General features: G+C 33.6%; 2 protein-coding genes across 3 annotated transcripts; both read left to right on the top strand.

The window, feature by feature from the left end:
• Positions 1-6,370: 6,370 nt before the first annotated feature.
• LOC116120048 (uncharacterized protein PF11_0207-like) lies at positions 6,371-7,715 on the top strand. 2 transcript variants are annotated; one of them, XM_031405994.1, is made up of 4 exons: positions 6,371-6,464; positions 6,540-6,695; positions 6,774-6,938; positions 7,250-7,715. In XM_031405994.1, the coding sequence occupies exons 1-4, from the start codon at positions 6,423-6,425 to the stop codon at positions 7,520-7,522; spliced, it is 636 nt and encodes a 211-aa protein (XP_031261854.1). In that variant the 5' UTR covers positions 6,371-6,422; the 3' UTR covers positions 7,523-7,715. The 2 variants fall into 2 exon arrangements, with proteins under 2 accessions (XP_031261854.1, XP_031261855.1); XM_031405995.1 differs by having other exon boundaries at positions 6,786-6,938.
• Positions 7,716-9,270: 1,555 nt separating this feature from the next.
• On the top strand, positions 9,271-15,624 carry LOC116120024 (phospholipid:diacylglycerol acyltransferase 1-like). Its single transcript, XM_031405955.1, has 7 exons — positions 9,271-9,722; positions 11,637-11,859; positions 11,988-12,271; positions 12,982-13,309; positions 14,023-14,282; positions 14,565-15,057; positions 15,206-15,624. The coding sequence occupies exons 1-6, from the start codon at positions 9,271-9,273 to the stop codon at positions 15,046-15,048; spliced, it is 2,031 nt and encodes a 676-aa protein (XP_031261815.1). The 3' UTR covers positions 15,049-15,057; positions 15,206-15,624.
• The last annotated feature ends 332 nt before the right edge of the window (positions 15,625-15,956 follow it).

A 15,956-nucleotide genomic window follows, 5' to 3' on the forward strand; every position in this document is an offset into this window, starting at 1 on the left:
GGTCCCCTTGATAAATTATGCGCAAAGGTACTTTCTTTACGCCTAGCAGGGAATGGAACATGGGACTGTGAGTTAAAGTTATAACACATCCCCTTGGTTCTACAATTTCACCCGAATTAGTATTAATTTAACCCATAATTAATTAAATTTTAAGTTTTCAATTGTATAAGTTCATATAACTTAATTTTATTTTATTTTTCAACTGAGATGTCTGGACAATTTACGCGCACCTCGTTATTTTTTAGGAAAAATTATCCACATCAACCATCACACGGTCCCTCTCCTCGACTATTTCTTAGGAGAAGTTAACCCACATCACCCATCTCTAATCCCCTTGGTAAATTAGCGCAAAGGTACTTTCTTTACTCCTAACAGGGAATGGAACATGGGACTGTGAGTTTAAAGTTATGGACAATCCCCTTGGTTACTACTTTCAATACTAGCAAATTTTCATATATTCATATATTATATTAGAAAAATTAAACAACCGACTAAATATTAATGTTGAACCTTTATCTGGTAGTTTAAACTTTTTAGCTTATAATAATTTAACGTGGTATCAAAACTCTCGAACTATTTCATAATTTCATATAGGATACAATAGACCATCAAATTCACGTTTTATATTAGGAAAATGTCTTTATACTAAGATTTGGAACGATTTCAAATTTTAGTAGAGGGTATTATCGTAAATTCCTTGAAAAGATTTGTCTTATTTCTCATATCCGTAATTTTGGAAAATATTATAAGAGTTTTTTACTCGTTGTTTTTAAGGGACTTTTTTATGATTTTAAGGGTTTTATCTCTGTCCAATTTCTCGTGAAATCTGTATACTTTTTTGAAGACATTGAATGTTGATTGTTAATAATTAAAACAATAGTAAACGAAATATTATTGTTAAACCCATTACGTAATAGTTTAAACTTTTTCGTCAGTAATATTTAAACACGGTATTAGAGCTCTCGAAGAAGAATGGTTGTGGGTCAAGCCATTTACGCAAATATTGACATGAACAATACACCTCAATAATATTGAAGTTGAAATTAGAATTCATTCTCAACCAGAAATTCAAATCCTTGAGGACCCTTTAATCTTAATTTAATAATTGGGCCCACATGGGGGAAGAGGCTTCAATGCCATGAATTAAAACTATATAATTATGGTGATGGTAGGTCATAAATATGGACCTCCATGACCAATTAATTTCCATGTTTCCTTGCTTCCCTCACCTCAATTCTAATGCACATCTTGTTTTTGACCCATTAAGTTTTTTTTTATATTTATTAAAATTAATTTGAATATTATTTCACTGCACATAATTTATAATGCGTATATAAAATGGTCCGTCTCTCTAATAGATGTCTATATATATATTTTAAATAAACCATTCATTGAATAATAACGATTATCTATGATCTACTAAACAGAAAGAAAGACATTTATCGAAATACAAAAAATTCTCATTTAATTTACATAAAAACAAGTTTTATTTTTGCGTGGTGAATTTGACTGAAATTTTATTTTTTTAAGAGAAATATTGATGTTACAAAATTATTAATCTATTTTGAATAAGAACCATTTTTTATGTTTTGTGAAACATATGTCATTGCGGATGCATGGCCACTAGGTCCCACAAAGCTTATCCAAGGCAGGCCCCTGAAAAGCTTCTCAGCCTTGAGTCTTGATTCACCAAATCTCCCTAAAAAGCCAAAAAAGGAACCCTTCGTGTTCATCTATCTACAAGACTATAATAACCATGTTTTTTCTTGTTATTTTTCTTTATTTAGTCCAAAACTGTTTGGGGATCACTTTACGACCAGAGTTTAAAACTGGAGTCTTATCAAATATATACTATTTAGAAACTGGAACAAATAGTTGAAGAAGCGCGAAATAATGTCATTGATCATGTAAGTACCCATTAGAGGATTTAACTCGGATTTTTGGAGAGCAAACTACAATCTAATGGTTTACTAATCTCTCGTGTCATGAATAGAAACATTAGTAATGGGAAACCAATTCCATTATTTGAAACTGGAGTCTTATCGAACTCTATAATATTAGAAATAGAATAGTTAAGAGTAAGAAAATGTCATTTGATCATAAGTACCCGTTGGAGGGTTTGAACTCTAGATTTTGTGAGAGCAAAGCGCAAACCTGATCATCAGTTAATCTGCGTGTCATGAATATAACATTAATAATGGGAAACCTGATCCCATTATTTAGAACGGAATCTTACTAACTCTATAATATTTAGAAACAGGAAGCAATAGTTTAAGAAGCAGAAAATAATGTTGTTTGATCATGTAAGTACTCGTTAGAGGATTTAATCTCTAGATTTTTGTAGAACAAACCATAAACCTTACGTCGTCAGTTAGGGGGTGTTTGTCTGAGCTTATGAAAATTAGCTTATAAGCAACAAGTGCTTATAAGCTAATTTTAGCTTATAAACATTTGAAATTTTAAGCAATTACGTGTTTTGGTTAAGTATTATAAGTGACTGATAAGTAGTTGACGTGTTGGTAAAATATGGTTTATAAGTACATTTTATATATGACTAAAATGGTACACATAAACAATGGTTACTATAGAATTTTAAAATTAAATAAGGATGTATAATATACTAGGTCAAACTACTTATCAGATGCTTATATAAAAAAAAAAAAAAAAAAGTTGTCCTATAAACTCAAAAAAGTTATAAACAAAATGTCAGTTTATTTTAGAGCATAAACTAGTTTGACCAGCTTATAAGCTTAGACAACACCTCCTTAATCTCTCGTGTTGTGAATGGAAACATTAATATGAAACTTCGATCCGACCCTAACTACGAATATTAAAGGGAAGTTTATCATTAATTAATTAAATAACTATCTAGTTATACTTTTCTTTAATGCAAAGTGAAAGTTAAGATGTTACTAGCAATGGAGGATTCTATACTTAGAAGTTTGAACTAAATCAAGTAATTTAGCTGTCTTCCAACTAAGCCTACAATGCCCTTTTGCCCCTTCTGTCTGCTTTGCTAGTTAAAGTATAAATTGAAAACGAGGATGGTTTTGATTTTAAATTAATATTTCACTTATATGAAAGCTTTAAGACATATCTCTTGGCTTTAATCCTAAAGCATGCTTATAAAGGAATATTAAATGAAATACACAATTGCCCTTTGCTTTTTATGTGACACATGATCACACATAGACGAAATTACTATAGTTATAAGTGTACAAAAGTTTAAAGTGAAAAAGTGTTTAAGGTTAAGAGTCCTAGTTCAGACCGATATCGTTCTAGTTAAAGACGATCGTTTAACTTTACTTTATTGGTAGGAGTGGAGTGAAAAAAAAAATTATTATAGAGATTAAAAAGTAATTTTTCAATTAATAGGGTGGGGAGGAGAGAAATTTGGATGTGATTTTGGGTCAAAGTGTCGAATTCACAAATAGGAGGAGTAAAAAGACTTAGTTATTAAATTTATATATTTCAAGAGATTGTTTCTCACCAAATTCCAGTTGTGTCCTCCTCTAAAATCTCTCAAGATTTGCATACCCATGACTCTTCTTCCTCCATGCAAACCGAATCGAACGAAGAAATGTGTTGAGGGAGGTCTATGATTAGGGTCTTCGAAAGAGTCCCATGAGCCATAAGGTTTCGATGTAGGCCTTTTCCAGATTGGTGGAACATATTTGACATAATAGTCAAATTAACCTGATGGTTGACAAAGAAGACCGATTTTTGAATCATTATCTTTAGATCAAGATTAAATTTTAAAATTTTTTGTGGAGCACGGGCTACCCATTGCCACATAGATTGAAGATAGCTCCACCACTGTTTATCGGTATATTTACTCAACATAATACAATTAAAAAATGAGAATTGTTCATAAGTTAACTTAAAAAAATAAAGGCCATTGCAAGTTGATGATCGTCTTTAATTCCTTCAAAAAAGGAGTTAATTTGTTGATAAATCATTGATTTAATTAAGTAGAACACGGGTTATACATTATATTATGTTCACAAACAAATTAAAACGACACAGTTTCGGTTAATACTATATAACAATTACAATCGCCTTTTAGCCTTTTTTTTTTTCTTTGGGGTAGCCAAACTAGGCCCAACTTCTCCCTTCAAGCCTGTAAAGAGGCCCAAGGCTCAGCCCACTAATTTTTGTTTAATTTAAGTTTAAGAGTAACATTAATCCCCAATGGTTTGATATAATAACAAAAACCCCCCATGAGGTTTCAGAAATAACCAAAATTTCCCATGTTGTTAAGTTTTAGGCATTAAAATAAACTATAAAAAATCAATTTTATAATAATTATTAACTCATAACAATATAAATTTAACAGTTCATTAACGGCAGAGGGAGCTTTGTTATTTCAGAAACCTTAATCTAATTTAATTTTATACGAAAGAACTTGTAATTGATTATGGCTTGACTATTGTTGATATTTCATTTTTGAGGTTTTATCGTCTTATTTAATTGATGGCATATCGTTCAAATTTTACCTATTTATTGATCAATTATGATTCGATCAATCAAATCTAATAATGAATTTGGTTCGATAATATTATTGATTCGATAACATATTCGATCAATTTTCATCTTTATATTGTGATTGATAGCTTAATTGCGATCGAATCAACCCTAATATAATAACGAGATTTGATTTGATAATATTGCTAATTAATAACATAATATTTTCATACCTTTTTTAAATAAATATTTTAATAAAAAAATGTTCTCAAAATAAAATAAAAGAAATCAAATTATAAAACTCTATTTCTTTACCATAGAGGCATAGACCCTCACACAGAGGATCACTCCTCTCTTTCTTTGCCCTTTCTGTCTTACTGTCCCTCTTCCCTCTTCCCTTTCCCTCTTCTCCGATTCTCTTTTTCTCGTTGCGTCGTGATTTGAACTCGATCATGGCTTTAGTTCCGTCTAACCCTAACTCACTGAGTCAGAACTCCTCTACCTGACACGAACGCCCCCCCAAACTCACCGCTTAGTTCCTCCCTTTTAAGGTACGCGATCGAACTCTCATAACTCTTTTTCTAATTCGTTATTCTATTTATTTGCCTGGTGGCTATTTGTCTTACAGCAAAAAAATTTCAATTTCAGCAGTAGGTGACACTGTTTTTGATTGTCATGCTTCTCATTTTGTGATGGATGGATACCGGAAAACTGTCATTTTAGTGTTGATCATTTAGTTTTCGGTATAATTTTCATTGTGTTGATCTGATATTTTTAATCTATTTATTTGCAGAAGTTTATCAGTTAGTTTTCTGTATAAGTTTTAATTAGTTAAAATATTCACCGTATTTGATCGTCATGCTTCTCATTTTTTGATGGATGGTTACTAGAAAACTGTCAGTTAGTGTTGATCACTTGGTTTTCTGTATAGTTTTCATTGTGTTGATCATGCATTTGCATAAGTGTATCACTTGGTTTTCTGTATAAGTTTTTATTATTTGACATATTCACTGTTTTTGATTGTCATGCTTCTCATTTTGTGATGGATGGTTTCATTTTAGTGTTTGATCACTTGGTTTTCCGTATAATTGTCATTGTATTGATCCAATATCTTAATCTATTCATTTGCATAAGTTTATCACTTGGGTTTTCTGTATAAGTTTTTATTATTTGACATATTCACTGTTTTTTATTGTCGTGCTTCTTATTTTGTGATGGATGGGTACTGGAAAACAGTCAATTTTAGTGTTGATCACTTGGTTTTCTGTATAATTGTCATTGTATTGATCCAATATCTTAATCTATTCATTTGCATAAGTTTATCACTTGGGTTTTCTGTATAAGTTTTTATTATTTGACATATTCACTGTTTTTGATTGTCGTGCTTCTTATTTTGTGATGGATGGGTACTGGAAAACTGTCAATTTTAGTGTTGATCACTTGGTTTTCTGTATAATTGTCATTGTATTGATCCAATATCTTAATCTATTCATTTGCATAAGTTTATCACTTGGGTTTTCTGTATAAGTTTTTATTATTTGACATATTCACTGTTTTTGATTGTCGTGCTTCTTATTTTCTGATGGATGGTTTCATTTTAGTGTTTGATCACTTGGTTTTCTGTATAATTGTCATTGTGTTGATCTAATATTTTCATCTATTCATTTGCATAAGTTTATCACTTAGGTTTTCTTTATAAGTTTTTATTATTTGACATATTCACTGTTTTTGATTGTCGTGCTTCTAATTTTGTGATGGATGGGTACTGGAAAACTATCAATTTTAGTGTTGATCACTTGGTTTTCTGTATAATTGTCATTGTATTGATCCAATATCTTCATCTATTAATTTGCATAAGTTTATCACTTCGGTTTTCTGTATAAGTTTTTATTATTTGACATATTCACTGTTTTGATTGTCATGCTTCTCATTCTGTGATTTAGAGAAACTGTGGTTTCATGGCAGCACATAGGCAAAGGATGTGGAGTGATGATCTTCAGGTATATTAGTGTATAACAAGTTTTGTGTGTGGTTATTCATTGGACTTGGTTGCTTAACCAAGTCTTCTTTTGCAGATTCCCAAACTCAAAATGTCTATACTTGAAGCAAACAATGCTGAGCTACAAAGGGAAATTGAACTATGCAGAGCAAGAAATACTAAACTACAACAGGATCTTCAAGAATGCAGAGAAAGCAATATTGAGCTACAATGGGAGCTTCATGAATGCAGAGTAACTTAAATTCATGAATGCCAAGTGACTTTGATATTAAACTTTTTGTACTTAGCTCGTATAACTTCAACATGATAGAGGTTTTTGCAGGACATAAGAGATATAAAGGAAGAGTATGAGAGGTCTTTGCAAGAAGTAAGAGATATAAAGGACGAGTATAAGAGGTCTTTGCAGGAAGTAAGAGATCTAAAGGAAGAGTCAGTGAAACTCTATGCAGAAGTGAATCATCAATTGAAGTTGCGGGTTAGTGCATTTGATACTGTTACTTAATTTTCTGTCAATAGTTAAGATGTTTTTGACTTAAAAAAGTTCTATTTTGCAAAAATTTATCCATGAAACCAGAAGATTCATATAATTCTGACCAAGGACAAAGTATGACTTGCATAAACATGTCTTCACATCATGTTCGAAAAACGAGAAAACTCAGAATTTCATAGTTCCAGTTTGTTTTTTTTTATATTAAATTTTGTTTGGTTACAATACATAATTATCTGATGATTGGTTTTCATATAATTACATTTAATTTTCTCGTTGATATATCTATCTATGACCAGGGACATCTGAGCTCATTTAGAGTTCCGGAGGATAGGGACACAACGGAACCAGACCATTTAGACATACACACAGGAAAGCAGCAGGTTAAGAAAAGAAAAATAGGCGATCTTACTGTTGAGGATGAAGAAAAGAATGCATCTGGATCATGTTGCACATATTGCGGGGGTTCATTATGCAAAAATACACGTCACTGCCGACCAGTTGAGCAAATTTGTAGTTCATCATGCACATGCAAAGTCTATAAATGCTCCAACAAAGAATGTGACATTTAGCTCTTATGAACTGATTACAGGGTAAGTGGATTGTGGTCTAGCTGTTATAGCATATATATTCTTGGACCTAATATTTTACTGCCTTTAGAGAATTTCTACACAGGCTAGCTTCAAACTCTTTCTTACATCTATTGGATATTGTAAAATATAAACGGTTGAAAATTTGAAGTTAAAAGATCCACTAACTAAATTTATTGAATGTGTCTATTATTTATTTATTTATTTTTATTTTAAAAACAAAAATGATAAAACATACAAATATTAATGTTTTAAAACCCAACCCGAGGTGAAACCTGGCAAAGTGGTTGGGTGTTGACCGGCGCGTGAAATTGATGTCAAAGTTTTGAAATCTAACAAAAATACCCTTAAAAGTTCTGTGAGTCCTTATATGTTTTTAATCTTGCAAAAACACCCCAAACACCATTGGAAAATAAGGTTTGTTTCTGGCGATGACAACACTCCTTATCATCACGAAAACACTCTCTTCAGTCTCTTAATCACAACTCACCTCACCCCTCACCCATTCGCTGGTGACAGTAGGATTTTTCAGGCAACATTGTTTTGTGATTTCCGGTTGATTCACTTACCGGAAATCGACGTCGTTGCTACCATTGCACTCATCAACATTTTCTCTTTAAAAGTTTTAATATTCTAGCGTTTAATTGTTCATGGATTGGTGTCTAAATTTTTAAGGTTTGAATGAATAAGAAATTTTGTAATCTGACCTAGTGAAGGCTCAGAGTTCTAATTGAACCGGCCAGGACAGGCTGGGTTTTAGAACAGTGACAAATATCACACATTTTTCAAGTTAAAAAAAATTAAAAAAAATGGTATGATCACATTTATAACAATTGTAATGGGCTATAGCCTTTTTCATTTCGGTACTTAAATAGGCCCAACTCTTTCCTTCAAGCCCACCTTCCTTCAAGCCCGTGAAAAAGCCCAAGGCTCACCCCACTAAATCTAGTTTAATTTAATTCATTATATGAGAAACGAATCGTTTTTAGCGTGGTGATGACAGTGATCCCATGCTTTTCTCGTCTCATCTCCAACTGATAGAACACCATGACTGACATCCACGTTGTAAGCTAATAAAATCCCACCACGTGTTCGACGTTCATTGCATACGCGAGCCATATGGACCCACTCATCCATCAAAAGAATCACCCACCAATCAGCGTCACGCTTCGAATCTCACCTGCCAGTCACTCAAGCATTTATTACCCTGAACAATAATCATTGGCTCTAACCCCTGTTTGTTTCCCCAGAAAATAATCCAAAGATTTTCTCAGAAATTTTTTCATTTCGGAACTCCACCACCTTCAAGAACGTTCCGAGGTTTTTTAGATTAAAATTAATTTAATTCAGCTTCGTTGAAGTCTCTGTTGTTACTTATGTTTAATATTTTCTCGAGAAGACGAAGTAATTGAAGGAATTTTTTTCTCGCTAAACGCATTTCTTATTATTAGTTAATCCACCACTATCGAGCGTGTTGCACGTGCTTATTTCTTTAATTAGTTTAATCTCGTTTTCTTGAGAAATGAACTGATTGAAGAAGGTTTTTCTCGAGAAAGAAACAGAATCTAAATTTCTTCTTCTTGTTATTGTATTTTGAGTGAAGATATTTTAACTATTTTTGACGAAGCTGGATAATTTTTTTCGGATAGTCAAACAAAGTAACTTCTAGTATTTTTCCTGGAAAATCGAACGAATTTTCCCGTGAAACAAAAAGGTCCTCCAAAAAAGAAATGTCTTTTCTTCGCAGAAGAAAACAAACCACGACCTCGGAGACCAATGATTCAGAGCCAAATATAATCGAAGAAGATGATAAGAAGAAACAAATAGCTGGAAAGGACAAAAAAGCCCCTGAAAATGAGAAAACGCGGCAGAAGAAATGGTCGTGCATCGATTCGTGTTGTTGGCTTATTGGTTGCATATGCGTGACGTGGTGGCTTCTATTGTTTTTGTACAACGCCATGCCGGCGTCGTTTAATCAATTCGTTACGGAGGCCATAACGGGGCCGGTGCCGGACCCACCGGGTGTGAAACTGGTGAAGGAGGGGTTGAAGGTGAAGCATCCGGTGGTTTTCGTGCCCGGAATCGTGACGGGTGGGTTGGAGTTGTGGGAAGGCCACCCTTGTGCTGAAGGGCTGTTCAGGAAACGCTTGTGGGGTGGCACTTTTGGCGAGGTCTATAAGAGGTATTTGATAAATTTGTTGTTTAATCATGATTTGTTGATTGATTGATTGTTTGTGTGGTTTGTTCTATGATTTTATTTGTTACTTGTCTGTAATTTTGTTTGATTTGAGTTGTGATATTTCAGTCTCACCTAAGAACAAGAATATAAAGGGTATTTATAAGCTGATGGTGTTGACTGTTGACGGTGGTGGATGAATAAGGAAGGTTTTTGAGTGTTATAAAGACCATTTTGATTGTTCTATGGGTTGGTAATGAGTTTTAGTGGATGGATTTCGAGTGATTCGGTGGTAAAGATGTGTATTTAAATTAGATTTGTGATTTTTTTTTGGTTGTGGTTATGAGGTTTGTGGGGGAAGCTTTTGGGGATTTTGCTGGTAAGTTGGTATATTTGACCATATGGTTTTGAGGATTTTTGGGGGTAGTGGAGAAAATTTCGAGTAGGCATAAATATGGGGGTAAATAGGGGTGTTTGTCTAGCTTATAAGCAACAAGTGTTTATAAGCTAATTTTACCATATAAGCATTTGAAATTTTAAGCAATTATTTGTTTAGTTAAAGTATTTATAAGTGACTGATAAGTAGTTGACGTGTTTGGTAAAATGTGGTTTATAAGTATATTTTATTATAAAATGACTAAAAAAGGTACTACATTAAACAAGGGTATACCATGAAATTTTAAAATTAAACAAGGATAATGTGGTAATATACTTGGTCAAATTAGTTTATAAGCAGAGTGTTTATAAGCCCTCTCCCCCCCCCCAAGAAAAAAGTACCTTCTCCTCAACTTATTTTTTTGGCTTATAAGCTCAAAAAAGTTATAAACAAACAGATCAGCTTAATTTTAGAATTTATAAGCTAGTTTGTCTAAGCTTATAATCAGCTTATAAGCTTAGATAAACACCCCCATAGTGTCGCATGATGAAAATTTATATTGTGTTTGGTTTGTTTGAGAACATAAATATGATGAGGAATTGAATACAAAGGTAATCTGTTTTGTCGTTTATAGTGGATGGATTAGAGTTTGGTTGCATTGCTTTGAAGTTGTTTTATTGGATTTTCCACTTTTTGGAGGTCAGTCTAAATTTGGTTCTAATTATCTGCCTCGTTTTGATAATCATGGTGTAAGAAATTTTATACAAGTTATCTGCCAACTACTTTCCATGTTTGAAAGCAGAACATAGTTTGTTTCAATACTAAGCAACTTGCCTTTTAGATATGAGTTTAAGATTGAATTTTGTTCAAGTTGATTTTTCAAACACTTGCCTTTAAGATCAACCTTTTGATTATTCACCTTTTTACTCTTTTGAATTAGAATATAACATCAAAATAGAACAAAAATAATATTGGTGATAAAAGCCTCACTGCATGAGAAATTCAAATTTATCAACAGCATGTGTTTAAGCATCTGGTCTCTTACATGAATTATCTGATTGTAGAATACAAGTGTGGAAATTTACAGCTTCTTCCATCTCTTTAACATAGTAAAGATTATGAATAGGAGACGATTCCATAAATCCTGGTCCAGTTCAATATCTGGTGAACATTATAAACCATTTGTCAAAATGAATAATGTTGTTGTTGGGTTCTTATAACTGCTCTATTTTACAATTAAATGAAACTGAATATAAGTGGGAAAGGATGTTGGGTTAAAAGCTCAGCTGTTTATAAATTATCTGTGCCAATTTAACTTTCTTGGTGAAACCTGAGTTCAGTTTTGTGCAACTGCTGTTACCAATCAATATGATGTTTATGAAACAATCCACAAGTGATGTTAGAGATAAACTACGTGTGTTGCATAGTAATGCTGTTGGCATTGTTTGTTTCTTTTACACATTAGTTGTGTTTCCATTATGAGCTACATTGGTTGCATCTTATGGTAGTGGGCTTCTTTACATAATTTGATGGATATTTTGCAGACCTCTATGTTGGGCGGAGCACATGTCAATGGATAATGAAACTGGACTAGATCCTCCTGGCATAAGGGTCAGAGCCGTCACTGGACTTGTGGCTGCTGATTATTTTGCTCCAGGTTATTTTGTTTGGGCAGTTATGATTGCTAACTTGGCACGACTTGGATATGAGGAGAAAAACATGTATATGGCTTCGTATGATTGGAGAATCTCATATCAAAACACTGAAGTATTTCTTCTCAACTTAAATTTCTTGTTGATATTGTGCAATGCCTTAGGAATTCATTGAATTTGCACCTGCTCTGTCCATGGAATACTTGCATTGAACTTTATCTTTTTTGAACTCAATTTTATCAGGTAAGGGACCGATCACTAAGCCGCATGAAAAGTAATATAGAATTGATGGTATCGACAAATGGGGGGAACAAGGCAGTTATTATTCCTCATTCTATGGGTGTTTTGTATTTCTTGCATTTTATGAAGTGGGTTGAGGCACCAGCTCCAATGGGTGGTGGCGGCGGACCTGATTGGTGTGCTAAGCATATAAAGGCAGTGATGAACATTGGTGGACCATTTTTAGGTGTTCCAAAATCTATAGCTGGGCTATTATCTGCTGAAGCCAAAGATATTGCAGTTGTCAGGTAAATATCCCGAGATCCAGTATGCCCATATACTTGATTTACTCAATCTCATGTAGTGTTGTCAGCTTGTTTCTTGGCTGTCCTTGTCTACAGGACAATGTCTGCCACACACCCATGCACATGTAATTCGAAAATTGTCTTACGTCTTTTTGGGCTAAAGTTTTGAGTTTCGTTCATCAGAAGTGTGATTATTGTTTTATTTATAATGGTGCTTAGCTACTTCTGAAATTCTGCAGTCTTAGTTAAGCTTTTATTTAGCCTCGTACATGAAGTTTGGAATTGAAGTTAAGTGTAGTGTTGGTGTTTCTTTTCATTAGCTTGTATCACTAGCCTGGTTGTTCTAGAATGGTTATGTGGCTTTGAAATGAATATTTGGATGTGATATGTATATATATTTTTCTAATGAAATACACACTTTTGGCTTTTGCTCCTTTCTGTCTACTTTTTAGATTTGTTGCTTTCTTCTTGTCTGCTTTCATGTTTACAGCTAGATGCAAATCAGGTTTTCACAATCCCTAAATGTTAGTCTTCATTCTTGAGATGCAAAAATGGTGTCTCATATTTGCTAATAAGAATGCTATCTTTTTTGGCACTAGCAGCTCTTGGTAGGTGCAATTAATTTTAGTACTGATTTATTATTATGTGAGATGCATTTATGCATGTTATCTTGCACATAATGAAAAACCAAGGATCTGTCTCTCACAATGCAGGGCCATTACACCAGGCGTTTTGGACAATGATATATTTCGCCTTCAAACATTACAACGTGTAATGCAGATGTCACGCACATGGGATTCAACCATGTCAATGATACCAAAAGGTGGGGACACTATATGGGGTGATCTTGACTGGTCACCTGAAGAAGACTATGCTCCTAGCATAAGAAAGCAAAAGAAAATTGACACCCATGTTGTGAATAAAGACGAGAATGGAAGCATGGCATCTCAAAGAAAGCTTAAAAACTATGGAAGGATTATATCTTTCGGGAAGGATGTAGCATTTGCACCTTCATCTGAGATTGAAAGAATTGATTTTAGGGTAAGGCTGTGGTATTACATTTTGCTCTAGTACACTTCAAATTTTTCTGGTCAGTTAATTTATTCTTTTATCTCACTCTACTCAATTCTCCAACAGCTAAGTTCTAGATGAATGACCTTTAAGTGAATTGGAAATGAAGTAACTCCACTGGGCTCTGCTTTTCTTGAGAGTGAAATAATTTGCAGTAGGAAGTGCAATCAGAAGATGCACCACATTACGTTACTTTCTTTTTTATTTTTTAATATGAAGGAACTTCTCCTTACATGTTGAGAGTTAAAATGTTTTTTTAAGTACGAGAAGTTTCAGAGCAATTTTTCATTAAAATAATGAATAGTTGATATTGAAAGCTGATAGATGGTCTTTTTAGTTTCAGTCTTTGATGCTTAGACTTCTTTAGCTCTCTACCATTTGGCTAAATGATGGTGAAAAGCTTTTATAGTTTCCAAAAGTCAGACTATATTTGCAACTTTATTCAGAAGACTGCTCTACTAAATGCAGATGGACTATGATATGTTTTTGTGTCTCTGATGGACAATTTTGTGGTTAGTCTTATTTTCTTTATTGGCACTGAGAAATCAGTTTACCATGTTACCTGTCTTTTTGTATTTTGGCTTGTTGCTGCATAATCGAATATTCTCCATTCTGAACTGTGTTAAGCATCTCATTATTCTGTTTTTCATTGGGTTTATTTGTTTGGCTTTGTCATATTACAGGGAGCTTATAAGGGTTGTAGTGTTGCAAATAGTACCTGTCGTGATGTGTGGACGGAATACCATGAAATGGGAATTGAAGGTATCAAAGCTGTAGCTGAATATAAAGTTTACACAGCTGGATCACTTGTAGATCTGCTAGAGTTTGTTGCTCCAAAAATGATGGCACGTGGTAGTGCTCATTTCTCGTATGGGATTGCTGACAATTTGGATGACCCAAAATACCAGCACTACAAATACTGGTCAAATCCCTTGGAGACAAAGTAAGAATTTTATAACTTAATTATTTCAGATTATATTGGTTTGCTTTGATATTCTTTCTTGGCATTAGTTTTAAAACAAAGTTGTTTATAGAAATAGTATACTAAAACTTTTGCAGTATAATCCATTTCACTAGATTGGAAGTAACTTTAAATTTTATATATTGCTTGGTCTATTCAATGACTACTGCAATTCATGGGAGTTTTTTTTTTTTTTCTTTTTTTTTCAAGATGTAAATGCTCATTTATTCTGAATGCTTTGCTTGCATCACTCTGGTTTTGCAGGTTACCGAATGCTCCAGATATGGAAATCTTTTCTCTCTATGGATCTGGCTTACCAACTGAAAGAGGTTATATTTACAAGTTCTCTTCTTCTGCCGACTGCTACATTCCATTTCAGATCGATACTTCAGCTGATGATGAAGATGAAGATGGTTGTCTTCAAGATGGAGTCTATACTGTTGACGGGGATCAGACTGTACCTGTTTTAAGTGCAGGATACATGTGCGCTAAAGGTTGGCGCGGAAAAACCAGATTTAATCCTTCAGGAATTCGGACATTCATTAGAGAGTATGATCATTCCCCTCCAGCCAATCTGTTGGAAGGTCGGGGCACTCTAAGTGGTGATCATGTCGATATAATGGGAAATTTTGGGCTAATCGAGGATATTCTAAGGGTGGCAGCTGGAGCTACAGGAGAAGAATTGGGAGGTGATCAAGTTCACTCTGACATCTTCAAGTGGTCCGAGAAGATCAAATTGCAACTGTAATTTCAAGGGGTATGCACTTTTCTGACAGTTAAACTACTTCTTTATGTCCCTTTATATCAGCATTCGGATCTTAGCGATAGATCTTGCCGGAATCAACTCGCCGCCTTCAATTCCTTTTATGCTTAAACTCGTCATATCTTCTCACTGCAGCTTCCAGCTTGGAACTATTGACTGCAATTGTTTTTTTGGTGGAAATGGCCTTCTCCAGACAAGTGCTTTATCTGCACGGATGCTCGACGACTAGTTATCAGATTTCATCATGTAAACTTTGTTATAGTTCTATTTTGTCCCGATCGCCTGTCTTATGGATTCTTCTTCGTCTTCCACTGTTTGGTTCCTGGGAAAAAAAAAACTTATATTCTTTATAGCTTGTTATTCCACAAGCTTAAAAAAACAAGGATTGAACACTCCTGTGGCTCTGGGTTGATTTCTTGACAGTGTTTTAGCCTTTGGCCTTCTGTAACCTATGTAATCGTTTGAATCAGCAATATGCTTGTAATTACGCAACTTCTTGTTTGATATCGTGATCGTTCTATCTTATTGACTCGATAATATTATCAAATCAGCTTTCACTTTTATATTATAGTTGAAAAAATAAAAATAATTATGATCTGATCGATCGTGATTTAATAAAGAAATTTGGTCCCATAACATCATTGATTAATAATATAAATTTAATTTTACATATTTATTTTTGGCCGAATGATTTACACATACCTAAGGTTTGTAACAATAAAGTGATACCCAAAAGGTTTTGAAACGATAAATAGGTACTTTCCATACCTAAGGTTTGTCGTAACAATAAAGTGATATCCAAAAGGTTTTGAAACGATAAATATGTACTTTCCATCATGTGTTGTTAGTGATTTCCGTTTGATAATAGTGAAAAGACTAGAATGCCCTTGAAA

Source organism: Pistacia vera, unplaced genomic scaffold, assembly GCF_008641045.1.
Source record: "Pistacia vera cultivar Batoury unplaced genomic scaffold, PisVer_v2 Contig918, whole genome shotgun sequence".
NCBI classification, from domain to species: domain Eukaryota; kingdom Viridiplantae; phylum Streptophyta; class Magnoliopsida; order Sapindales; family Anacardiaceae; genus Pistacia; species Pistacia vera.